Source organism: Lissotriton vulgaris, chromosome 2_1 (genome assembly GCF_964263255.1).
Source record: "Lissotriton vulgaris chromosome 2_1, aLisVul1.2, whole genome shotgun sequence".
Classification (NCBI taxonomy): domain Eukaryota; kingdom Metazoa; phylum Chordata; class Amphibia; order Caudata; family Salamandridae; genus Lissotriton; species Lissotriton vulgaris.
Genome location: NC_141687.1, coordinates 443,922,880 through 443,948,479, shown reverse-complemented (window position 1 = coordinate 443,948,479; position 25,600 = coordinate 443,922,880). Strand labels below are relative to the sequence as shown.

The following is a 25,600-nucleotide window of genomic DNA, read 5'->3' as shown; positions in this document are numbered from 1 at the left end:
CGGATGAGCAGGGGTTATCCAGTAGTGTAATCCCCATTGCCTGAGTTGGAAGCAAGGGCCCCTGTTTGATCTAAGGTGTATACCATTGCCAACTAGAGACACCCAGTTCTAACAATAAACTTATAAAGGGTGCCTACTGCATGGTATTAACATCAATATTAAATATATGTCAATACTGGCTTGGCTGGGAGCATTTAATGATAATGTTATTTTTTTACAGGAAACTCATCTAAAAACCATTCTGCACTAGCTACGCCTCCCAGGTTTCATTACCCATGAGGCAGTGGCATCACTAGGGGGTGCGGGGAGTGCGGACTGCACCGGGTGACATCAGCTCATTGGGTGACACCAATGAGCAGTGACCGGCGCAGTGAATCTCTAATTGTTGTATTCACCAATGCAGACTATGTCACGCGTAGTTTACTTTCAATAATTCTTCCTGCTGGCAATCATTCATTTTTATAGTCAAAAACGGTCTCTGTCATTAATAGCAGACTCTGACTGTCCCTTGTGAACCCTGGAGTGACGCCTTGAGTGCTTAGGCCATGCATGGTCTGATTGGCCAGAGGCAGACACAGGCGGGCGGCAATTTTGTTTCTCTTTCCCAATCACGCAGACCTCAAATCGGCACCATTCTTCCAGGTCTGATCATGTGCGCGCAGGGGCCTGTGGATGTCCCTGTTTGGAGCCAGTGCTTTCCCGGCCACCTCCTCCTTCCACGCACAATCACCAGGTCACTAGGCATCGGAAGATTAATGCTGTGTGTGTGTTGCTAACACAGACTCCTATCCCTGATCCAAAGCAGTGCTTCATACCGGAACGTGCTGTGTGGTAAGTACAGTGATGTTGCTACTAGAAAAATTAAAGTTTCCTCTGCTGATAAAAGGAGCACAAGTACGAGTTAATTTTTTTGCGAATCAATCTGCTGAATGTGCACCTCTTTTGGAAGCACTAATTTGTTAACACTTCTCCCGATCCAAAGTAATGTGAATTGTGAGGTCTTGTTAATTCGTTTTTTCAAGCCAAATGAATAAGTTATGCAAACTTTGTGTAGTTCCTGTTAATATGCCAACAGATGGTGTCTGTACTGAAAAAAACTATTTTATTCTATATGGTGTCAACATTACAGTTTGGGCCAGTGATATTTTCTCTCAGTAAGTAGCGTATTTTAGTATCTGCATGCAAGTCTGTTTTTAACGGTGGGACTCCTGAGCCTTTAAACGTTCACTTTAACTATAAATATATTTAGTATTGAGGTGTATTCTCAGAGTCTGTGTGACCCTCAAGCCCCCATGAGTTGGTCCCCTGCAAGAATGTGGAGTATTCACAAAATGTGAGTGTGCAAGAAACCTTAATAAAGATCTTGGACTAAGTTCAACAGTGGACCATAACAGAAGCTGTTTACTTTATGAAATATTGCTTTGCCCATAAAGCTTAGATTACTTTCAGATTAGTAAATAGAGTTGGTATCAATAGTCTGTGCAGCTGGATTGCAAGGAGAAGTCTCCTGTTAGCGCCCTTCCATTTCTGGGCCTTTGTCGCAGTTTTAAGATCTCCTTAGAGTTTTTCATTGCTCATATGGATGTAATTTCTGATATCTATATGTTTCCCTTATCTTCATTGCTAGATTTTGCTCGCGGGAAAGTGTCAATCATAGTCGTTGAAATGTCACTCATAACTACCCTGAAATTATGAAAATCTCACATATAGCATTCTGAAACCTTTGGCAGCTTTGATCTGGTTGCTCTGTGATGGCTGCTGGCCAAACTTTGTAGCCTCGCCTCTGCCATTAAATGGGCCCTCCAGTCCTTTCAGTATTACCTTACGGGTCGCTCCTTACGGTGGAAGTTTGGCCAAATTGGCCAAGCCTGGTATTGGAGTACTGTAAGTAAAAGTCCTTGGGGGCTTGTGGCGGGAGCCCGGGGGCACCAAGGAGTCTTGCTTACTGGTCTCTTCCTCTGTTGCCGCAGAAATACTTCTGGTGCAAGGGGGAGGAGAGACGTTATATTCTGATGGCGGAACTGCGAAGGGGAACTCTGATGCAATGAGGTGAAAGCAGGAGAGCAGAGGAGGACAACACGAAGGGGGACGCAGTAGCGGACGCTACGGAGGAGAAAGCGGGGGGAGAACAACCAGTGCGACCAGAGGCCGGTGGATCCAGAAGGGACACCCTGACCTAGGACATGGAGGAACAGGAGGTATGCAGGAGCCAGGATGACCACCAGGAAGGTGTGCCGGACGAGGCGGCTTTGGCTCTGTCACAGAGGAGGTCCATGGGGTGATTCGGGAGGGGGTGACTCCATGAGTTACCCGCACTGGGTGACACCAACCCTAGTGACGCCCCTGCCATGAGGTCTTTGCTTTGGCTAACACAGCAGTTAGGGGTTTGGACTTAATGATTTCTAAGGAGCTTCAGTGTTCTAAGGAGCTTCAGTGCAAATTTCTCCAGGTGATAATGGGGTGGGATGGATTTGGGTTGCAGTCTCGATACAATAGCAACATGTTCATTTTATAAGCTATTACGTTTGCATAGAAGACAGAATCATCGCCTTAGAAATAACATCCTATTTTGCCATGGGATCAAGGGGGTTAATTTAATTGGGAGAGCTGTTCATATTATTGAAAATGTAAAGATTGACTGCCCCCAAAATACCAAAAAACAAATATAAGTATAAAACATGACCTTGATTTAGGAGGTCTGTGGTGGGCTGAGTATCTCCTGGATAAATCTTATACTTGCTTTTCAAAGTGTTTACCTTGGCTTTTCATTTTGTTTCTTTTTTTTGTTTTTTATCGCCCTCTCTGTTCAAAAGCAACCTGTGTTTTTTCTGAACTTCATTCCCACTATCGAGCTGATAGAAGAAGATGTCAGCAAGATCCACTGTAGACGGTGTTTTGGCAAGTCTTTTTTAAATAAACGAGACATGGGTTGCGAATATGGTTAATGCATTGGGTAATTTTATGGAAAGGAACATTGGTACTGCTTTCTCCTTTTCTGTATGAGACACTTTGAAAAGTTTTATTTGCGGTGAAGCCATCTCTTTTAAATTACAGACTATTCAACAAAATGAAGCGAAAGCTACTCAAATACAGTCTGCCCCACAGTCTGCAACTTTAGCCTTTAATGTGTCAAATTCAAACGTAGCCAGAGCAAAGTTTAGCCGAGCTCGGCTGAATGTAAAAGAACAGTTCACAACTGTGGAAATAGTGAATCAAAATACCTGCTTCTAAAAAAGTTACGAGGAAAGCGAACATGTAAGTTGCTCCCTTGCCTGATCAATAATTATTAAAGACAACATATTTTCCCAGCCAGATTTCATTGGTAACGTTTTTTGATACATTGTTCAAAGCTGTACTCTGTGACCTCTGCTGGAGTTGGGGTCTAGCGGCTAGTGATTTTCCACACATGTTTTATGAATGTTCCCTTTTACAACCCTACTGGAATTTAATACATAAACATCTTATGTTAATTTTTTGAATCTCAAGTTCAGCTCTCCTTTCCTATGATCATGTTGGGCCCTTTGGCTTCCTGAATACCTTTACCTTTGGACATCTTAGAATTACAATTGTTGGACCTTTTATTAACAGTAGATGTTAAGGTGATTCTTATGGAATGGAAGTCTTTTTCTTCCATATCATACCATACTTTGTGGGCTTGGGTTTCATTTTTAAGAAGTGCACACTCTTCAGTGGATGAGGTGCACCTTACCCCTTCTATTTCTAGTAACGTCTGGAGAGCCCTGGACTCATATATGGAATTGGCTTCAGAAGGGTTGGTGGATCAGTATCGTCTAGTTAAGTGTTGAATTAAGTCATGTATGTAACACCTCAGTCAATCCTTCCTTCCTTCCTTCCCTTTCCTTTCCTCTCTTTTCCATCCCCCCTTCTCTGCTTTCTCTTTCATACTTTGTTTCCTTTCTTTCTATACATTTTCCTTTTCTTTTATTATGGTGATACTTTGATTGAATATTTTGGTCCTTTGACATTTTCTCTCTCCTATTTCATATAACAATATGTACGTTGTGTCATTGGTCTACATGATGTAATGTTTCTTCTTGATTTCCATCATTGGTATCACTTTGTAATGCATTCAACTATTCATGTACCTTTCTTAAACTTAATAAAATTATTGAACAAAAAAAGCTGCACTCTGTAACTGAAGAATCCACATTATAGATGATTACTAACTTTTTGAGTACCATAAAGATTCATACAGTATGAAAGACTTTAAGCAGCAAGGATTAACTTTAAACAAATATTCGCAGCTATGTGGAGATATTTGCTCTATGGAACTCACATAGCTATTATAGTTATTAATGTATGAGATTCTGATTGGCATGCTATGGGTTGTTGACCCAGTAACTATCTGTCAATGGATCCAAAGTATGGTGATGTTCATATTTTTAATAACTAGAGTATGTGACCATTTTCTTTTGCTTCTTCCCGTCTTTGTTAATTTTTGGATAGCTTCTTTTTTAATTGTATACTGAATATATGTTGTATCTGTCATGTTGATGCAGGGAGAAATTGGCTTAATAGATTGTCTTAATGTATGTGTTTCATTTTATGGATTTAGGTTTCTACTTCCTAAATTATAATAAATAATAAACACATTGATCTCTTTGGAAAAGCCAGAATTTCAAAGTGGAAGGGGCTTGGTGCAGGTGTATGGTTAGAAGATTTTGCTTTACGTTAGAGAAAACATAGAAACTACTGGAAAAAAACAAAGGTTAAAGTGGACCTTAAAAAACCCCAGGGTTTGACTGAAAAAAAGAACAAAGAGTAAAATAATGTTATAGAGGGTTCTTGTAATAATATAAAAACTAACATTTAATTTAAAAAAAAATTCACCAGTTATAGGGAACTCAGCCAATTATAACCTGGGTCCCTTCCATTTACTGATTATAACCTCACATATTACATCACTCATGACATCATTGATCCGGTGATCAAGACCACGTCAGGCTAAAACTCATCTGGGACCTTTTTCATGGTGTGATTGTCACAATTAATCATTGAAATTACAGGTTGGATGAAAACAAATCGGTACTGGAAGATTGAATAGCTTGCTGCTGCTACCCATCTACACCCTCATTAAGAGTGCCATGCCATCCACGCTGAACCACCTTATGCTATACATCTATAAATATACACTATGTTTTACAGCCAAAGAATTGCATGAATACACTGCCTCACACAATATTCCATTTTTTTATAAGCACCTTGATCATGAAAGGTGAACAAAGCCTAAATATTCTAGTTCCAGACAGAGCAATTTATTATATTCACTTTGAAGAAAGCATATTTTGATACTAACTACCCTAAAATATATAAGTAATATAGCAAAATATACAATCAGTAGGTATCCTATGTAACACCTACCTATATTACCATCTTGGAGTTCTGACGGTATGGCCTGACCCACCTAAACCATGGGATCAGGCAATGTTCTTGCTGCTTCTTTACGAATCCTTCACTTTTTTCCCCCACGTACTCAATAGCATCCAGAACATTTTTCATGAAATTGCTGCTAGCCAGTAAGAGCGCTTGAGCCTGGAAACACGTTTTTATGTTCCCATGAACTGAAATAAACAGGAGAAAAAGCTCATGCATCCAGTCGGAATTTATCATTTTTGGAAATTTGGGTGTGCTGATGATCTGAGATCCAGGGTTCACCCACCTTCCGTGGACCAAAAATCCAGATATCTCTGTCTTTATTGACAGTTGATGAGACTTTGCCCATTATGAATGGATTTTGCTACATATTTGTTTCACAGGACCTTGACCATTCACTTTGCCAAATTATTCTTATCTCTAGTGCAGCCTGTGACTGCAGCGGCTGAATCCAATCCTTGATAGAGTTTCCCATCTGTTCTGCTGTGATTTATTGTAGGGTTTATTAATTGATATAATCAATTATGATGCCTTCACATACCTTGCACAATGTAGTAAAAATGGACTCTGTTGATTATTTTCTGAATAAGTGATCATGTTTTCTGCTTTGCTGTGATTAAGCCTTCAGGCAAGAAGCAGATGTAGATGACGAAGCATTTGGATTTTTTTGTAAAATGTTGGCAGCAAAATGCATTGTTGATTAAGCTGACAGCACTTTATTTTCTGGCAAATTAAATGTGTGATCCACTTCATTAAACGATGCGTGCTCTCATGATTCACTTTATAATTCTATTACTCTTTCCAAATCTTCCTTGCACTAATTACAAGCTGTTTAACCTACTTTCAGTAGCCATGCACCCTTAAGGTAAACTAAATTGGCATCTGTTGTTTGAGCAGACACAATTGATAACAGTAGATTAATAATGTTTATTCTTGTATAAATTGCCATGCTTGCTCAAATATAAATCTGGCATGTTTTAATGTAACATTTTTTCACTAATTATAATTTTTTTTCTTTACGTCTATACAGAAGGAAACTGCTTCCCAGAATGGGATGGATTAGTCTGCTGGCCTAGAGGGACTCCAGGAAAAATGTTGGTAGTTACCTGTCCGTCATACATTTATGACTTCAATCACAGAGGTAATACATCTTTCATGAGGTTTTTCTCTTAACAAGCAAACAAAAACACATACATAACCAGACATAATACAAATATGAGGTTGATCTAACTATGATTTCTACATATTATTGCAGTATACACTGCCCAGCAATGCCTTAGAGGTTGCAAATGATGAACACACTGTAAAACACAAGAATTATTTATAACGATCAGGTTTTTTGCGATGTTGGTCAGAGTTCCCTCTGACCAACACCGTCTCGGTCCCTGGACTGCCGAACTCTGGTCAGTGGGTCCGAATGCCTGATTATGATGCAACTGAAAACTGTTTGGTCGGATTGTGGAGAAGTGTGGCTCACTGGTTAGAGGAGGCAGACCTGGAAGCAGAGGTCATCCCGGGACCAGGGTTCAATTCCTGGCTCTGCCGTTATCCGGCCGTAATACAGGCTCCCATAAAGAAATGGACTGTGTATAAATCCCTGCACCATGGTGCCTGCCACACCTGAAGGAATTTACTGGGGAACCATAGATACACCCTTGGCCACCAACTGGCCGTGGAGCCAAAGGGGCCCTGCTAGAGGCCCCCCAGAGTCAATTTCCAACAGCCTTTCGGTGTCAAAAAGGCTGGCACAGAATAGCTATAAGAAACCAACATTGCAATCCTGATGGCAGAAATAGCGTCCATAGGCCATTGCGGTGCGTTCTGACCAGCCAGAAGACTTTGAGAGCTGGTCTAAACCACGTTGGAATGACCGGCCGGTTTACGTCTGACTGCTGACATTGTAATTCTGTGGTCAGAGGCAAACAGAGAGTGTCAGTTAGAAAGCAATAGTAATTCGCCCCTATATGTATTGGATTAAAATTACATGGCACTGTTTTTCAAGTCCATTAGACAAATATCTTCAAACAATTAACTTTTTCTGTTTGAAAGTTGCATTAATGCACTGTTCAGTACATTGACTGACATCCAATTTGAATTACTTATGAATACTGCCATTACATGAAACATTGTAATAACTGACATTATCCAGATCAAATGCATCACTGAGTGTAAATCAGTATGGTAAACAGTTCATGACAGGTAGGAATAACATTTATAATATTGCACAGCCTGCATCAGATAGAGCAATGACATTTTATTTATTTATTTTATGAGTTTTATATAGCGCTAGTCAGACCCAAAGCTATTGGAGCGCTTTACAGCATGAATGTAAATGTAAATGTAAATTGATACTTGTATAGCACACTACTCACCCGCAAGGGTCTCAAGGCGCTTGCACGAATACCGCTGTGGAACCCATCCTGGCTTTCCCTGTGAGGCGTCCACTCCTGTGCACCCCCAAGGTGGAGGCCAGGCATCCTTAGCGTTGTGGGGGCCGTTGTGGAGATTAAGCAAGCTATTGCCCAGAGTTGCAGAGTGGGTCTCCATGATTGGAATAGGCACCAAGGTGAGAATTATCAGGTCCGTGGAATTTTTGAGCCCAAGACCCACCGATACGGGGAATTGAACACTGGTCCCGGGCTAGACCTCTGCATCAGGGTCTGCCGCTCTAATCATTGAGCCACAATTCTCCAATCACTCGTAGGATACATTAAGCCAATTAGTATATACAATGTCGCAAGACGCATCACATAATATTGACGTTGAGTGTAAAATGCTACTCGTAAAATAAGTTATCGCAGTAGAATGTACAGGAAGCATATGACTGTTATCACAGTAGAATGTACAGGGAACAAATGATGCCTCGCTTAGGTGGTCGTAGAGAATCCAGTGACTCATGGAGGGGTTCAACCGGTGAGGGGGGCAGGAGGTAGTCATGTGGGGAGTGAGGTAGAGATCATTGATGACAAAGTGTCCATGTGCCACTGTGGTTTGTCTTCGGCGACTGGTTTGTAGCTATCCGTTTGGGCGAGATCAGGTGAGGAGGCGCTTGAGCTGCCTTTTGAATTTTGTGTAGGAGGGGTTAATCCTGATGTGGACTGGAACGGGGTTCCATATCTGTGGCGCACTTCCTGCGAAGGATCGAGTTTTTAAGCTGCGAGATTTCGGTGAGATAAGGAGTAGAGTGTGTTTGAGCTCCTTAGGGTTCTTGACTGACCAGCCTTCAGAAGTTTAGCAGCCAGGTAGGCGGGTTTCCCTGTGTGCAACACATTGTGTATGAGGCAGGCGGTTCTGAAGTTGGCACACATTTCAACAGGAAGTTGTTTTAGCTCTCTGAGTGCAGGCAAGATGTGCTCATATTTCTTTACTCCGGTGACCATTCTGGCTGCTGCGTTCAGAGTAAGCATGAGCGGATTTTGCGGATTGGCAATCCGCGAATTTTGCGGATTTGCGGATTCGCAATCCGCAAAATCCGCGAATTCCCGCGAATTTGCGGATTTTTTTTTTTTTTGTGTTCGCCCGTGTTTCTGCCAGTTCGCGAGGGTTTTTACAATTTCGCAATTTGCGAACTTACCTGTCGGGTCGCAAGTTTTGCGAACTTGTTGTTTCTACGTGTCCAGCCTGTTTGGGACACTCTTCTTCATCACTGCCACTCTCTGTCACCACTGCCACTCTCTGACTACTCATGCCACCCTCTGGCCCACCCATGCCACCCTCTGTTTCATCACTACACCCTCTGGTTGTCCAGTGTACATTATTTTCGGCAAAGCAAAGCACACCTTCCCTGCCTCAAGTGACCTGAATTAATTTGGGGCTGATTAATGTGTCACAGAATATTTTTTTAGCTGGCACCTGCTTCCTTAGTGCGCCCTGATTAGTGATCTTTTGCACTTGCTAAGTGCTTTCATTGTTGCAAAATTAGTTACAACACCTGCCCTGCCCCAACTGACAATAATGAATTAGGGGCTGATTAATGGATTTTAACTTCCAGCCTGGCTCCTGCTTGTCTCCCTTAGCTGTAATTCAGGACCTTTGTGGCATATGTGTAACTATTCTGAGGTTCAGAGCAGGGTCACATAATAGTTTCAACTGGCAACTGAACTCTGGAGGGGCCCCTCAGGAAGCACTGCAGGAAATGGCTACTAATGATGTGCCTGAACTTTTGAACCTGGTAAGTAGTTACTTTCAGTTTTGCCAAGATCGTATTTCTGCAATTTCGCACTTATTCGCGGGGCGCGAACTCACGCTAACAGTGCGAGCAGTGCGAGCAAAATCCGCTGCTCGCGGATTTGCGGATTTTGCGGGAAATTCGCAAATCTCGCGGATTGCGGATTTCCCGAAAATCCGCAAAATCCGCGAGCGGAACGGATTTTCCGCCCACGCCTAGTTCAGAGTTGATCGGAGTGGAGCAAGATGGGGTTTTGCTGCTCCTGTGAGGGTTGCAATCCCGTAGTCCAGTCTGGACAGTACGAGGGATTGTGTTGCTTGTTTGAGGTTACTCGTAAGGATGAAGGGTTTTATTTTGTTGATTAGTTTAAGTTTGAGGCAGGTGCTCTTTGCAGTGTTTTTGATGTGTTTGTTTATATCTATTTCGGGGTCCAGAGTAATTCTCAATGATTTTTCAGAATCTGCTAGGGTTAGGTTGTGGTTGTGAGCCTTGATGGCTTTTATCCATTCTGTGATTTGGGGGTTCTCCTCTTTGTTAGAGATGATGAGGATTTCCATCTTGCCCTGATTTAGTTTTAAGTGGTTGCGAGAGAGCTAGTGCTGGACTTCTCGTAGAGTGTTGTTCAGTCTCTGGATGTCTTCGATGGAGCAGGTTTCCAGATAAATTTGTGTATCGTCTGCATAGAGGTGGAAGGAAATGTTACTTTTTTAAGTATGGAGGTAAGGGGCTCCATATAGATGTTGAAAAGTTGTGGGGAGAGTACTGATCCTTGGGGGATACTCCTACCCACGGGGAGTGGGTCAGATGAGAAGTTCTTGATTTTTATACTGTGGGTGCATTTCTGTAGGAAAGAGGTGAACCTCTGTAGGACCACCTCCTCTGCTCCTACCCTTTCTTGAAGTGCTTTGATGAGAAGTTTGTGGGTAACCGTGTCGAAGGCTGCCAATAGATCCAAGAGTATGAGTAGGCAGCAATGGACTTTATCCAGAGATTTCTGCATGTTGTCTATTACATTTAGGATCGCTGACTCTGTACTGTAACCTTTTCCGAACCCTGATTAATGAGGATCAAGAAGTCTGGTGCTGTCTAGGTGTTGAGTGAGCAAGAGGAGAGCAATTCTTTCCAGAATTTTTGTTAGGAGAGGGTCTGAAGTTGTTCAGATAGTTTGTGTCCGAGACAGGTTTTTTCAGTAGAGGAGTGACTTGGCCGATTTTTAGACAGTCAGGCATGACTCCAGTACTCAAAGAGCTGTTTATAATCTTAGTCCAGTGCGGGGCTAGGCATAATTTGAGCTTTTTAGCCACTCGGGTCGGTAAGGGATTCAGGACGTGTGCTGAGGGTTTGGTGCTGGAGATCAATTTAATGACCTCAGCTTCAGAGATGGGGTTGAAAGATTTCCATAAGTTAGGAGGGTGCTTGGGGTGATATCTGCTGACTCAGTGGACGATTTACTGTTGTGTGGACTGCTTTGTATGTCCAAGAAGAGTTCCTGAGATTTTGTCATTGAAGAAATTGGCAAAGTTGTCACACAGGTCTTTGGAGGCCATAATTAGTGCCATGGGAGGTTTGAAGGTTTGTTGCCCGATGATGCTGGAAAGTTCCGTAAGTCTGTTCTTCTTTGCTTTGTCAAGGGCGTTACAAAAGAAGGGCGTTTTTTCATGTTTAATGTGTTTATTGTATCTTCCTCTTACTGCTTTGAGTCTAGCTCGTAGGATTGTGGACAGGTTGTTTTGCCACAGTCTTTCTGCCGCTCTTAGTTATCTTCTTTCTGAATGTAAGTTTGTATTGAACCATGATCTGGCTCTTTTTTGTTTCAGGGGGACTATTTGGCCCATAATAGAGGTCATAGTGGTGTTGTACTGAGAAGTGAGTTCAGTTACTGAGAGTTCACTTGTGTGGGTTGGGAGGAGGGAGCTTACCCTCTCCTTAAGATCTACAAGTGGAATTTGACTTCGAATTCTCACCCAGCGCAAGGGTCCTGAGTGCAGGGTTTGTCTTGAATCCTTTGGTTTAGATGGAACAGAATGATATGGTGATCCGACCAGTCCACAGGCAAGGTGAGGTAGATGGAGACAGTATCTGCACAAGCGATAATGGCGTCAACAGTGGGTTTTCTCTGTGCAGTGTTGTGTGAGATTGAGGTTGCTTAAGAGATCATTTAGGGATTTGGGGGCATATTATCAAGCCTATGCGCTAAAATTATCGCCGCTTTATCGGCCGAAAACGGCCGATAAAGCGGCGATAATGGGCTTGATAATATGCTCAATGGAATTCCAATCGAAGCCCATGTTAGATGTCTTCACATCTAACATGGGCTTCGATTGGAATTCCATAGAGCATATTATCAAGCCCATTATCGCCGCTTTATCGGCCGTTTTCGGCCGATAAAGCGGCGATAATTTTAGCGCACAGGCTTGATAATATGCCCCTTGATTAGCACAATCTTTTCATCTTTCCAATTTAAGTTGAGGTCGCCTAGAATTATGTTGTTTGAGTCCTGGAGGGAACAGTGAGTTAATAGTTCAGAGAGGTGTTCTCCGAAAGAGGCAGTGTTTCTTGGTGGATGGTAGAGGAGATGACAATGTAGTGATTTGTTTGGCCACTCATTTTGTATATGTATAATGGTTCCTCAACAAAAATAAGTAGATACTAGATAGATGGTAGTCATTTGAATTTGCATCGCACACAGAGAAAAGTTGCATTGCTGAAATGCATGCTTCTTCGCACATATACAGGTGCAGTATAAAAGTACAACTTTCCCTTATAGTGAGACAACCTTGCAGACATCATCAAAAAGGTGGAACAATTAAATCCCTCTTGTGTACAGAAAGGAAAGTAATTCAGGCAACTCCATTATTTGGAGCCTTTGATGCAAACATCTCAATTGTGCATCTGGATCATTCAATCACTCAATCAAGAATTTGTAGAGCGCACTACTTACCAGTGAGGGTCTCAAGGCGTTGGGGAAAAAAAAGGGGGGGCGCTACTGGTCGAACAGCCAGGTCTTGAGTAGCCTACTGAAGGTCAGCAGGTCTTGGGTCTGTCTTTGGTCTGTCATAGGCTCAGTGGGAGGATGTTCGAGGTCTTGGCGGCGAGGTGGAAGAAGGATCTGCCGCCGGTGGTTGTTCTTCGGATGCGAAGGCGAGGTCGGCGGAACAGAGCTGGCGTTGGGGATGTAGAAGAAGAGTTGTCTGTTGAGCTAGGCCTAGCCGGTCTGGTGGAGTGCCTTGTGTGCGTGGATGAGGAGCTTGAAGGAAATCCTCTTGTTGATGGGGAGCCAGTTCAGGTTTCTCAGGTGAGGGGTGATGTGGTATGGTACGTCGAGGATCAGGCGTGCAGAGGCGTTTTGAATGCATTGCAGTCATTTAAAGAGCTTGGCCAGGGCTCCCTCATAGAGGGCGTTTCCATATTCGAGTCTGCTACTGACGAGGGCCTGGGTGACTGTTCTTCTTGTATTTGTCAGGATCCACCTGTAGATCTTCTGGAGCATGCGGAAGGTGTTGAAGCAGGAGGAGGAGACTGCATTGACTGGCTTTGTCATGGATAGTGTTGAGTTGAGGATGACTCCAAGGTTGCGTGCATGTTTGGTGGGTGTCGGGGCTGCTCCCAGTGCCAAAGGGCACCCGGAGTCGTCTTAGGCTGAAGGGTTGGAGCCGAGGATGAGGACCTCCGTCTCGTCTGTGTTCAACTTTAGTTGGCTTATCTTTATCCAGTCAGCAACGGCCTTCATTCTTTTGTGAAGGTTAGATTTGGCGGTGAGGGGGTCCTTAGTGAGGGAGAGGATCAGTTGAGTGTCGTCGGTGTAGGAGATAATGTTGAGGTCGTGCTGTCGGGCGACTTGTGCGAGCAGGGCCATGTAGATGTTATACATGTCATGCTGAGGGATGATCCTTGGGGTACGCCGCAGATGATCTTGGAGGCTTCGGATCAGAATGGGGGAGCCAGATGCTCTGGGTTCTGTCAGAGAGGAAGGAGGTGGTCCATTACAGGGCCTCGTCTCGGATCCCTGCGTCGTGGAGGCGTGTGCGTGGTGTGCGGTGGCAAACGGTGTCAAAGACGGCAGAGAGTTCCAGGAGGATGAGGGCCGCAGTCTCACCATTGTCCAGCAGGGTCCTGATGTCATCTGTGGCAGCGATGAGGGCAGTCTCGGTGCTGTGGTTGCTGCGGAACCCTGATTGGGATGGGTCTAGGATGCTGTTTTTTTTAGGTATCGGGTTAGCTGTCTGTTGACGATCTTCTCAATGACCTTGGCTGGGAAATGCAGGGAGATGGGCCGGAAGTTCTTGAGGTCTCTCGGGTCTGCCTTGGGTTTTTTGAGTAGGGCGTTGATCTCGGCATGTTTCCAGCTCTCTGGGAAGGTCACAGTCTTGAAGGAGAGATTGATGACATTGCTCAAGTGGGGTGCGATGGAGCTGCTTAGTTTGTTGAAGATGTGATGCAGGAGTGGGTCTGACGGGGAGCCGTAGTGGATTGTGCTCATGGTCTTTATGGTGTCATCTATGTTCACGTTGGCCCAGGCTGGCAGAGGGCCGTGGTCGATGGTGTGCGGGGTGTCTGGAGTGTCGATGTCTGTGGGGGCTGTCTGGGCGTTGAAGCTGTCCTGGATGTCAGCGATCTTGAGGTGGAGGAAGGTGGCAAGGGCTTGCGACGGCGGGATGTCGTTGGTGTTGGAGTTGGGGTTGGAGAGTTCCTTTATGATGTTGAAGGGCTCCTTGCTGTTGTGTGCGCTGTTGTCGAGGCGGTCTTTGAAGGAGGTCCTCTTGGCAGACCATTGTGGGCTGCGAGGCTGTCCGGTGTCTTTTCATCGTGCCGTTTCTTCTCTAGTTTCCGGCAGGTTCGCTTGGAGGCTAGGAGTTCTGGGGTGAACCAGCTATCTCTCTTGCTGGTGTCTCTGTGGGAGGGTTTCTTCAGCGGGGCGAGGGTGTTGGCACAGTCGTTGATCTAGCATCTGAGGGTGCAGGCAGCGTCGTCGATGTTGGAGGTGTTGTTGGGTGGCCTGAGAGTGAGGTTTGCGTGTAGTTGGTCTTCCGTGATTTTGTCCAGCAGCGGCGGGGGATCTGTTGGGTGCGGTGGTGTGTGGTGGGTTTCTGAAAGGTGAAGAGGATGCAGCGGTGGTCGGTCCAGAGGAGTTCGGTGGTGTGGCTGAAGGAGACGTGGGAGCTTGAGGAGAAGACGGGGTTGAGCGTGTGGCCGGCAGAATGGGTAGACGTTGTGACGAGCTGCCTCAGTCTGAGGTTGGCGAGGTTGTCGATCAGGGTGTTGGAATTGCTGTCCTTGTTATTCTCAAGGTGAAAGTTCAGGTCTCCAAGGAGGATGTAGTCGGTGGAGGTCAGGGCGTGTATGCTGATGAAGTTGGCAATGGATTCACTGAATTGGGGTCAGGGTCCGGGGGGTCTGTAGATGAGGGTACCTCTGAGGGTGGTGTTGAGGTTTGTGTGGATCTGGGAGTGCATGTGTTCGGCGGTGCTGAGAGTGTTATCGGTGTTGATCGAAACCCTGATGCTGTTCTTGTGGACGATGGCGATTCCTTCTCCGACTCCGTTGGTGCGGTCTCTGTGGGTGATCTTGTAGCCGTCTGGGATGGCTATGGTGATGTCGGGTGCGGACGAGTCGTTCTTCCAGGTCTCTGTCAGGAAGGCAATGTCCGGGGATGATGTGTCGAGTAGGTCCCATAGCTCAACGGCGGACTTGCTTGTGGAGCGGGTGTTCAGTAGGATGCATCGGAGGTGGTTGAGGTTTTTCTTGGTGGGTGATTTGGTTCCTCTGAGACTTGTGTAGCTGCAGTGGTGGTGTTCCTGAGTGATGTGGTGGTGTCCCTGAGTGATGTGGTGGTGTCACTGAGTGATGTGGTGGTGTCCATGAGTGATGTGGTGGTGTCCATGAGTGATGTGGTGGTGTCCTTGAGTGATGTGGTGGTGTCCCTGAATGATTTGGTAGGTGTTCCTGAGTGATGTGGTGTTGCCCCTGAGTGATGTGGTGTTGCCCCTGAGTGATGTGGTGGTGCCACTGAGTGATGTGTTGGTGTCCCTGAGTGATGTGGTGGTGTCCCTGAGTGATGTGGTGGTGTTTCTGAGTGATGTCGTGGTGTTCCTGAGTGATGAGGTGGTGTTCCTGAGTGATTTGGTGGTGTCCCAGAGTGACTTGGTGGTGTCCCTGAGTGATGTGGTGGTGTCCCTGAGTGATGTGGTGGTGTCCCCTAGTTGTGTGGGGGTGACCCTGAGTGATGTGGTGGTGTCCCAGAGTGATGTGGTAGTGTCCCGGAGTGATGTGGTGGTCCCCCGGAGTGATGTGGTGGTGTCCCAGAGTGATGTGGTGTTGTCCCTGAGTGATGTGGTGGTGTTTCTGAGTGATGTGGTGGTGTTCCTGAGTGATGAGGTGGTGTTCCTGAGTGATGTGGTGGTGTCCCTGAGTGATGTGGTGGTGTCCCTCAGTGATGTGGTGGTGTCCCCGAGTGATGTGGTGGTGTCCCCTAGTTGTGTGGGGGTGACCCTGAGTGATGTGGTGGTGTCCCAGAGTGATGTGGTAGTGTCCCAGAGTGATGTTGTAGTGTCCCGGAGTGATGTGGTGGTGCCCCTGAGTGATGTGGTGCTGTCCCAGAGTGATGTGGTGGTGTCCCGGAGTGATGTGGTAGTGTCCCGGAGTGATGTGGTGGTGCCCCTGAGTGATGTGGTGGTGCCCCTGAGTGATGTGGTGGTGCCCCTGAGTGATGTGGTGGTGCCCCTGAGTGATGTGGTGGTGTCCCTGAGTGATGTGGTGGTGTCCCCGAGTGATGTGGTGGTGTTCCTGAGTGATGTGGTCGTGTTCCAGAGTGATGTGGTGGTGTTCCTGAGTGATGTGGTGGTGTCCCTGAGTGATGTGTACATGTCCCTGAGTGCTGTGGTGGTCTCCCTGAGTGATGTGGTGGTGTCCCTGAGTGATGTGGTGGTGTCCCTGAGTGATGTTGTGGTGTCCCTGAGTGATTTGATAGGTGTCCCTGAGTGATGTGGTGGTGCCCCTGAGTGATGTGGCGGTGTTCCTGAGTGATGTGTTGGTGCCCCTGAGTGGTGCCCCTGAGTGATGTGGTGGTGCCCCTGAGTGATGTGGTGGTGCCCCTGAGTGATGTGGTGGTGCCCCTGAGTGATGTGGTGGTGTTTCTGAGTGATGTCGTGGTGTTCCTGAGTGATGAGGTGGTGTTCCTGAGTGATTTGGTGGTGTCCCAGAGTGACTTGGTGGTGTCCCTGAGTGATGTGGTGGTGTCCCTGAGTGATGTGGTGGTGTCCCCTAGTTGTGTGGGGGTGACCCTGAGTGATGTGGTAGTGTCCCGGAGTGATGTGGTGGTCCCCCTGAGTGATGTGGTGGTGTCCCAGAGTGATGTGGTGTTGTCCCTGAGTGATGTGGTGGTGTTTCTGAGTGATGTGGTGGTGTTCCTGAGTGATGAGGTGGTGTTCCTGAGTGATGTGGTGGTGTCCCTGAGTGATGTGGTGGTGTCCCTCAGTGATGTGGTGGTGTCCCCGAGTGATGTGGTGGTGTCCCCTAGTTGTGTGGGGGTGACCCTGAGTGATGTGGTGGTGTCCCAGAGTGATGTGGTAGTGTCCCAGAGTGATGTTGTAGTGTCCCGGAGTGATGTGGTGGTGCCCCTGAGTGATGTGGTGCTGTCCCAGAGTGATGTGGTGGTGTCCCGGAGTGATGTGGTAGTGTCCCGGAGTGATGTGGTGGTGCCCCTGAGTGATGTGGTGGTGCCCCTGAGTGATGTGGTGGTGCCCCTGAGTGATGTGGTGGTGCCCCTGAGTGATGTGGTGGTGTCCCTGAGTGATGTGGTGGTGTCCCCGAGTGATGTGGTGGTGTTCCTGAGTGATGTGGTCGTGTTCCCGAGTGATGTGGTGGTGTTCCTGAGTGATGTGGTGGTGTCCCTGAGTGATGTGGACATGTCCCTGAGTGCTGTGGTGGTCTCCCTGAGTGATGTGGTGGTGTCCCTGAGTGATGTGGTGGTGTCCCTGAGTGATGTTGTGGTGTCCCTGAGTGATTTGATAGGTGTCCCTGAGTGATGTGGTGGTGCCCCTGAGTGATGTGACGGTGTTCCTGAGTGATGTGTTGGTGTTCCTGAGTGATGTGGTGGTGTGCTGGTGTTCCTGAGTGATGTGCTGGTGTTCCTGAGTGATGTGGTGGTGTCCCTGAGTGATGTGGTGGTGTCCTTGAGTGATGTGGTGGTGCCCCTGAGTGGTGCCCCTGAGTGATGTGGTGGTGCCCCTGAGTGATGTGGTGGTGCCCCTGAGTGATGTGGTGGTGCCCCTGAGTGATGTGGTGGTGCCCCTGAGTGATGTGGTGGTGATCCTGAGTGATGTGGTGGTGTTACTGAGTGATGTGGTAGTGTCCCTGAGTGATGTGGTCGTGCCCCTGAGTGATGTGGTGGTGCCCCTGAGTGATGTGGTGGTGCCCCTGAGTGATGTGGTGGTGTCCCTAAATGATGTGGTGGTGTTCACGAGTGAAGTGATGGTGTCCCAGAGTGATGTGGTGGTGTCCCTGAGTGATGTGGTGGTGTCCCTGAGTGATGTGGTGGTATCCCTGAGTGATGTGGTGGTGTCCCCGAGTGAAGTATCCTCTAAATAGACCTGTAAACAAAACCCTTGTTATGTATATAACATTGATTAACAAAGCATGGGATGTGTTATGAAGAGAGACGAGTAGGCACAGATCAATACTGCAATTTTTTCTTAGCCAAGAATGGAAGTATGTATGCGAGATGAAGAGAGGGTGGTAAATTGGATGAGGAAGATGAATGAACAGGAGACAGGAACAGTAAGCGTGGGAGAGGCGATGGAGAGAGAAGGAGGAGGAGGGGGCCAAGATCCAAGATCAGCGAGGGAGGAGGCTGGAGATAGGCCAAAAATCATAGGAGCAAAAGCAGCGAGCAACGGAAGTGAGCCTGTATGGAAGAGAAGAGCCAGGGCAAACAATATGTAACAACAAGGTTGAAAGTGAGAGAGAGGGGAAGAAACAGAGTTAAGGAGAGAGAGAGCTAATTGAAGAACGGACCATGAAAACAAGTAAATAAAGGCTCACGAGAGCGAGGCCAGAATGTTCGGGAGCGATTCCTTTGAAGTCTGATGAGGGAGCAGGGGGGCGGGTGAGTGGCTTCCTTTGAAGTGTGATGCTGAGGCTAAGACAAATGGTGGTGTGCGAGCATCTTCCTTTCTAGTCTGATGGGGGGGAGGAAATGGTGAGCGCACGCCCGGGGCACATGCACTGGCCATAATCCGCATTTTAAAACCCTCTGGCAGCCTTTCTTGGAGCCCCTACATAAGGCTCGCCGGAGCAATGCGCAAGCACATTGGCTCAGGCGAGACCTAAAAAGGAACATAATCACGGGGGCAGCGAAGGGGATAGAAGGAGAAAAAATTCACAGAGTCACGGGGCAGCGAAGGGGACAGAGGTAATTAAAAAAAAGGCACAGAATCACAGAGGTGATGAAGGAGAGACAGACAACAGCAGTCACCAAGAGAGTACAATACAATGAAATGACAATGACAAACAAACCTAAGGCCTACCACGGGCCACCAGCTAAGAGGCGCAGGTGGTAGCCTGCAGGTGGTGGAGGGCCTCGAACTTCCTCAGCAGCGGCAGCTGAGGCAGGGGACACACAGGCGGTGCTGTGCGGAGGGGGAGCGACCTACCTGGTGGGGTCAAAGTTCGCTCTCCTCACCACGCAGCGGCTGGCCTATATGGGGAGGAGGGAGGGAGGAGCAGCTGGGAGGCGGGGACAGCAAATTGACAGTCAGGGGGGTGGGGCCGCATGGGGACGCAGCAACTGGAACGGACCATGGGCACAGAATACCGAGGAGTATGGAGGGGACAGAAGGAGACAAAGGCACAGAATCACGTGGACAGCAAAGGGGACAGATGGAGAAAGGCACAGAATCCCGGGGGCAGCGAAGGGCACAGAAGGAGAAAGAAAGACACAGATTCACAGGGGCAGCGAAAGGGAAAAAATGTACAGAATCACGGGTCAGAAGGAGAAAATAGGCACAGAATCACGGGGGCAGAAGGAGAAAAAAGGCACAGATTCACGGGGGCAGGAGGAGATAAAAATGAACAGAATCACTGGGGCAGCGAAGGGGAAAAAAGGCATAGAATCACGGGGTCAGAAGGAGAAAAAAGGCACAGAATCACAGGGGGAGAATGAGAAAAAAAGGCACAGAATCACAGGGGCAGAAGGAGACAAAAAGGCGCAGAATCACGGGGGCAGAATGAGAAAAAAGGCACAGAATCACGGGGGCAGAAGGAGAAAAAAGCCACAGAATCACGAGGGCAGAAGGATATAAATGGCACAGAATCACGGGGGCAGCGAAGGGGAAAAAAGGCACAGAATCACGGGGAAGAAGGAGAAAAAAGGCACAGATTCACTGGGGCAGAAGGAGAAAAAAGGCACAGAATCACGGGCCATAAGGAGAAAAAGGTACAGAATCAGGGTGGCAGAAGGAGAAAAAAGGCACAAAACCACAGGGGCAGCGAAGGGGACAGAAGGAGAAAAAAGGCACAGAATCACGGGGGCAGAAGGAGAAAAAGGTACAGAATCAGGGTGGGAGAAGGAGAAAAAAGGCACAGAATCACGGGGGCAGCGGAGGGGACAGAAGGAGAAAAAAGGCACAGAGTCATAGGGGCAGCGAAGGGGACAGAGGGAGAAAAAAAAGGCACAGAGTCAGGGGGCAGCGAAGGGGACAGAGGGAGAAAAAAAAGGCACAGAATCACGAAAGCAACAAAGGGGAGACAGACAACAGCAGTCAGAAGACAGAAAGCGAGAGAGAGGGGAAGAAACAGAGTTAAGGAGAGAGAGAGCTAATTGAAGAACAGACCATGAAAACAAGTAAATAAAGGCTCACGAGAGCGAGGCCAGAAAGTTCGGGAGCGCATTCCTTTAAAGTCTGATGGGGGGGCGGGGGAGCGGCTTCCTTTGAAGTCTGATTGGGAGGCGGGGGCGGGTGAGCAGCTTCCTTTGAAGTGTGATGCCGAGGCTCAGACAAATGGTGGTGTGCGAGCGGCTTCCTTTCAAGTCTGATGGGGGGGGGGGGGGGGGGGGGGGGAAATGGTGAGCGCACGCCCGGGGCACATGCACTGGCCATAATCCGCATTTCAAAACCCTCTGGCAGCCTTTCCTGGAGCCCCTACATAAGGCTCGCCAGAGCAATGCGCAAGCACATTGGCTCAGGCGAGACCTAAAAAGGAACATAATCACGGGGGCAGCGAAGGGGATAGAAGGAGAAAAAAGTCACAGAGTCACGGGGCAGCGAACGGGACAGAGGTAATAAAAAAAAGCCACAGAATTACAGAGGTTATGAAGGGGAGACAGACAACAGCAGTCATGGACACCAAGACAGTGCAATACAATGGAATGACAATGACAATCAAACCTAAGGCCTACCACTGGCCACCAAGGATGAGGCGCAGGTGGTAGCCTGCGGGTGGTGGAGGGCCTCGAACTTCCTCAGCAGCTGGGGCGGGGACACACAGGCAGTGCTGTGCGGAGGGGTCAAAGGTTGCTGGACAATGAGAAAGGGAGTTGCACTCTGCATGATCGAATCCCCATGTCCAATTCTATTACAGTATTATTTAGAAACCGTCAGCATTCTATTTGAGGTTGATTGTGTCTATGATTGTTGAACAGCATGGACGGTCGTCTGACTTATATTATTTCAAGGACATGCTAGAATTTCACACTAATAACCCCTAATCTGGTGAGTCAGAACGGTGATTGCTTTACCTTGCTTGTGCATATTGTTAAGTGGAAATTGCTATTGTCTGAAGATGGGCAATCATAACATATTAATGTGTGATGGGTAAGGTTTGCCCATGATGCTTTTTAATGTGTTTTGGCAAGTTTAAACTATTTCGTACAGCTGGTTGTGTTGGATCAGGAAAGGTTTCTTTGATGACCAGTTTAGTGATGGTTTGGCGCTTGTGTGAACGGAAAGTAAAGTGGATTTGTTCACAATAAATGGTAGCGTTGTATGTGCACAGTAGCATTTGCCAAGGGACTTTGGGCCATTTGTATGAAGCTCAAATGGGTTTGCATACGCCGAAATTCGCAGAATTTCGGTGTTTGCAAACTCATTTTCGCTAAATGGTATGTATGTAGAAAAATAGAGTGAAAAATAAAGAATCGCAAAATTTGCGATTCCTTAATTTGCGATTGGATTTAAGGAATCATACATTTTGCAATTCCTTACATGCAATGTAAGAAGCATTAAATAAATGCAAATTGGCCTTAAGGAATCGCAAATTACCACCAATTTCTAGTTGGTGGTAATTTGCAAATTCCTTGAAAAATGCACTTTGTTGCATTTTTCAAAGTGCAATGTGAAGCACATACATGCCCTTAGGGCATGTATGTGCGCCACATGTGCACCCATGCAAATTTCAGGGGTGCAACAGGGTGTCCTTTAGACAACCCTGCACCCTTGAAATTATTCTCAATTTGCGAATCGCAAATTGAGAATACCTTTCCATTCATTCCTATGGGCCTCCTGGCCCATAGTAATGAATGGGAAATTATTCCTTAATTGCTATTCGCAATTTGCTAATTGCAATTAAGGAATTTTAAGAAATCGCAAAAAAAAATTGATTTTCGACATACATACCAATTTGCAAATCTCAAATAGCGATTTCTAAAAAATCGCTATTTGAGATTCGCAAATCTCGATGTTGATACATATGGCCCTTTGACTCTTCTCTTTGAGCTTGGTAATTGGTTGACAATTTCTCTTCCTGTCCAAATTGCAACCGACCTTGTTTTGGTATTTAGTAGTGATGTAATGATGTTTGTGTGACCATGTGGTATGATGGTGTGCCCCTGATCACTTTGAGTATAGCCATTCAAAGGTGGCCAAGATGACCAGCAGGTGGATGGGTACTTTCTGGGTGTCCGGTTCCACCTCAATGGACAGGGACACATGTAAAAACACAAAGGTGCTGGTGGAGCGTTTTCTTCCTAGTCTATAGGGCACATAATGATGGCTGGTGCCTGGTTTGCTCTTCAGATGCACTAATGCAGGAGATATCTCACAGTGCAAAAAAGGTTTTGGATTCTATGGTTACCATGGTGACATGGCTCTCAGCGTCTGTGGAGCTCTGACTCCTAAACCGCAGTTCTCCTACAGGCATGCTCTCACAAAGACCATACATCACATTCAGGGCCTCTGTTGTACATTGATTCTTCATGTAATGTGCTTGTCTTTTGTCTTAGTCCTTTCTTTGTGTTTTCTTGTTCCCTCTCTACCACAATGCCTATGTATGTTCTGACTTCTACCTGGAGAATTCCATGAGTGTCAGTTGGTGTGGTCTGGTCAGCTGGCGAGGATTGTACTCAGCTGTGTCTCACATTAAATCTACTTATTACCAACCAGAAGTATCCTGTCATCTGTATTATGAATCTTTACAACATTTTGGCGACGTTTAAAGCTGACCAGACCAGAGAAGAAATCATCTAACACAGCCTGAGCTACACCTCGCAGAAAAGAACCCACTGCGACCCTCCTATCTACTACCAGCGACAATCTAAGCCAGAGATAAAGGTAAAAGAAGAAAAACTCAAATGAAACTAGAAAAAGTAAGGAACTGAGAGTACCCTTCTTATCGCTGGCAGTATAGCGCCGTGTTCAAAGTGGCAAGAAGTGTGGTGAGGGAAAATAAAAGCGGCAATGTAACCGGGAAGATTGGTTGAGCAGTAAGAATAGAAGAAAACCGCCGCAGCGCAGTGAGAATTAGTGAAAACAACCGGAAATTATAGTGAAAAGATTCTTGTCTAAAGTGGCAATAAGACTTGAACTGAACCAAGTTTGAAATAGCTGCAGTTTTAACCACGAGCAAGGTAATGCAAAGAAACTCATAGTAAACTGCAGGAAATCGGTTCAAAGAACTTCATCTCTGCTTCATGTTTGTTTAAAATAAAGTGCATAACAAGAGAAACGGCACGAATTACAGAAATGGCACGAATTTAATCTGATGTTTTTGTGGCGCCTCGTGATTTTAAGCAACATGTTTAAACTGGCAGCAAAAGTCAAACTAAATTACTTTACAACCAGCTGCAGCTGAAAGCAAGGAAAAAGGAACTGCCTACAAGTTTGAAAATAATTTAAGAAACCTGTCTAAAGTGGCGATTACAGTTGAAATGAACTACATCCCAAATAACCAGATAAAACCATGAAGAAAGGTAATTGCCAATGCTGTGTAACTCTTTTCATGAATGGAAAGGAACCATTAACTTTAAGAAAATCGGTTCAAGAAATTTTCTCCTGTGAATAAACGGTTACATGCTGCCAAAAACGAGTGAATTACAGATGTAAATCTTTACAACAGCCTCACTCAGCAGATCCTGCAGCTACCGCTGAGACCTGTGCATGACAGTCCGACCCCCCCCCCCCCCCCCCCCCGGACACTTTAGGTTGATTCAATTTCACCTCTACAAACCTGGCAGCAAGTGCTCGCTGCTTTTAGATCCATTCAAAGTGGTTTAGACTGCTAGAGCTCTGCAGTGTAACACAGTCTTTTGCAAATCACAGCAATTACAAAATAAATGTGCATAAAGCCTGTTATATCTAAATGGCTAGTTTAAGGTGAACTCGAACCAGGTGGGAAAAACCGTTCCCCAAATATCTGTGTTCCTCATTGCCTTGAAAACCAGCAGTCTGCCACTCAGAGAAAGTACATTCTGAAGACCATCCATGTCCGACCCTGGGCCCGGGGCAGTACTAGACCCACCATCACTCTGGACCTCTTCTGTATATGCATCTCAGGACATCCCAGCTGCACTGTCCACTTTCTCTTTCATTGGTTAAACTGCCATCTAAGCTGTAGATCCAGCCACCGTTTTGAGATCCCATCTACTCTTAGAGCCCCAGGACACAGGCTGCTAATACCTGCACACATGAGTCCGTTGTGGCAGTAAAAAAGCAGTACATGAGCAAGTCCTGAGCTTAATGATTCATAATTAGCTCAGTACTGACTTGTGTTAGACTGCAGTTGTGGTAGCAGATATCATGGACACAATATGGGACACAATATGATTTGGTTGGAAGCTGCTCACTACAGGCACAGAACGAATGGGAGCAAACCTTGGCCTGGGCAGAGCCACTGTCGATACTGAAAAACGACTACCTTCTTTCTCTCTCGCAAATAGGACTTGGGAGCTCTGGTGTGGAATTGCACACATCCTTTACAAATGAATACTTAATACACCTAAATAAATCCATTATTTCCAGAGTGAAGAAGGGTAGTAGCCAGGCCTGCAATGCCAATTGGGCTCAAAGGGCTTCAGCCACCCCCCGTTGTGTGTGTCAGTCGGGCTGAGACAGCTTCCCGGGCAAACACACAGCCCCAACCGAGTACTTCATAGGTCTTTAAAAATCTTTGTCGTTTTTTCACCCCTTCTTAGAGCCCCTGCATCTCCACAGTTCCAACTGCTGGAAAAATTAGTGCCCCCCACCCCCTGAGATTGTTTCTTAGGCCCTCCCAAAATGTGGCTCTTGTTGCGCCTCTGGCAGTAGCTGCTACAAGGAATGAGTGCAAATAGCTCTGAGTGTGCCTTTTTGTCTCTTCCCTGAATGCCCCACTTAAAGGGTCCAGAGGTCACCCTGTGGTCCGCAAGTGTGTAAGGGTGTGTGCCGATGCCATCAATGGTTCTGTCCAGCACTATTTCTATCATGTCTCGCATTGGCTTTGCCACTGACTTTTCCACGGACTGTGTGATGTCACTGAAGGCACGGCTTTAGTAATAGCATGGTATGGATGGCATTACTCATTATCTTAAACTATTTACTCGTGGTAAAGTATACATTTAAATAGTAAAGAATGGATCCACGTTTCCACGTTACTTATAGTGATGGGCAACGTGGTACTCTCGTTCTGAAACGAAAGTAGCTGCGTTTGGTCTGACTGCATTGTTTTGAGTGGTTGTAGTATGCTGTAAGTATCCTTTTAGTATTTTACCTTTAAATATTAGAGTGTTCCTCATAGAATTCTGTTATGTCAATCATAACCTTACTAGTGTCAGATATAACCTGACGAGCT

At 46.4% G+C, this 25,600-nt stretch overlaps 1 protein-coding gene across 1 annotated transcript in view; it reads left to right on the top strand.

The window, feature by feature from the left end:
• PTH2R (parathyroid hormone 2 receptor) overlaps nucleotides 1–25,600 on the top strand; it is a 721,892-nt gene that overhangs the window by 211,942 nt on the left and 484,350 nt on the right. Inside the window, exon 3 of the mRNA XM_086958607.1 lies at nucleotides 6,425–6,535. Within this exon, the coding sequence (XP_086814733.1) occupies nucleotides 6,425–6,535 (111 nt within the window). The remainder of the gene's footprint in view (nucleotides 1–6,424; nucleotides 6,536–25,600) is intronic.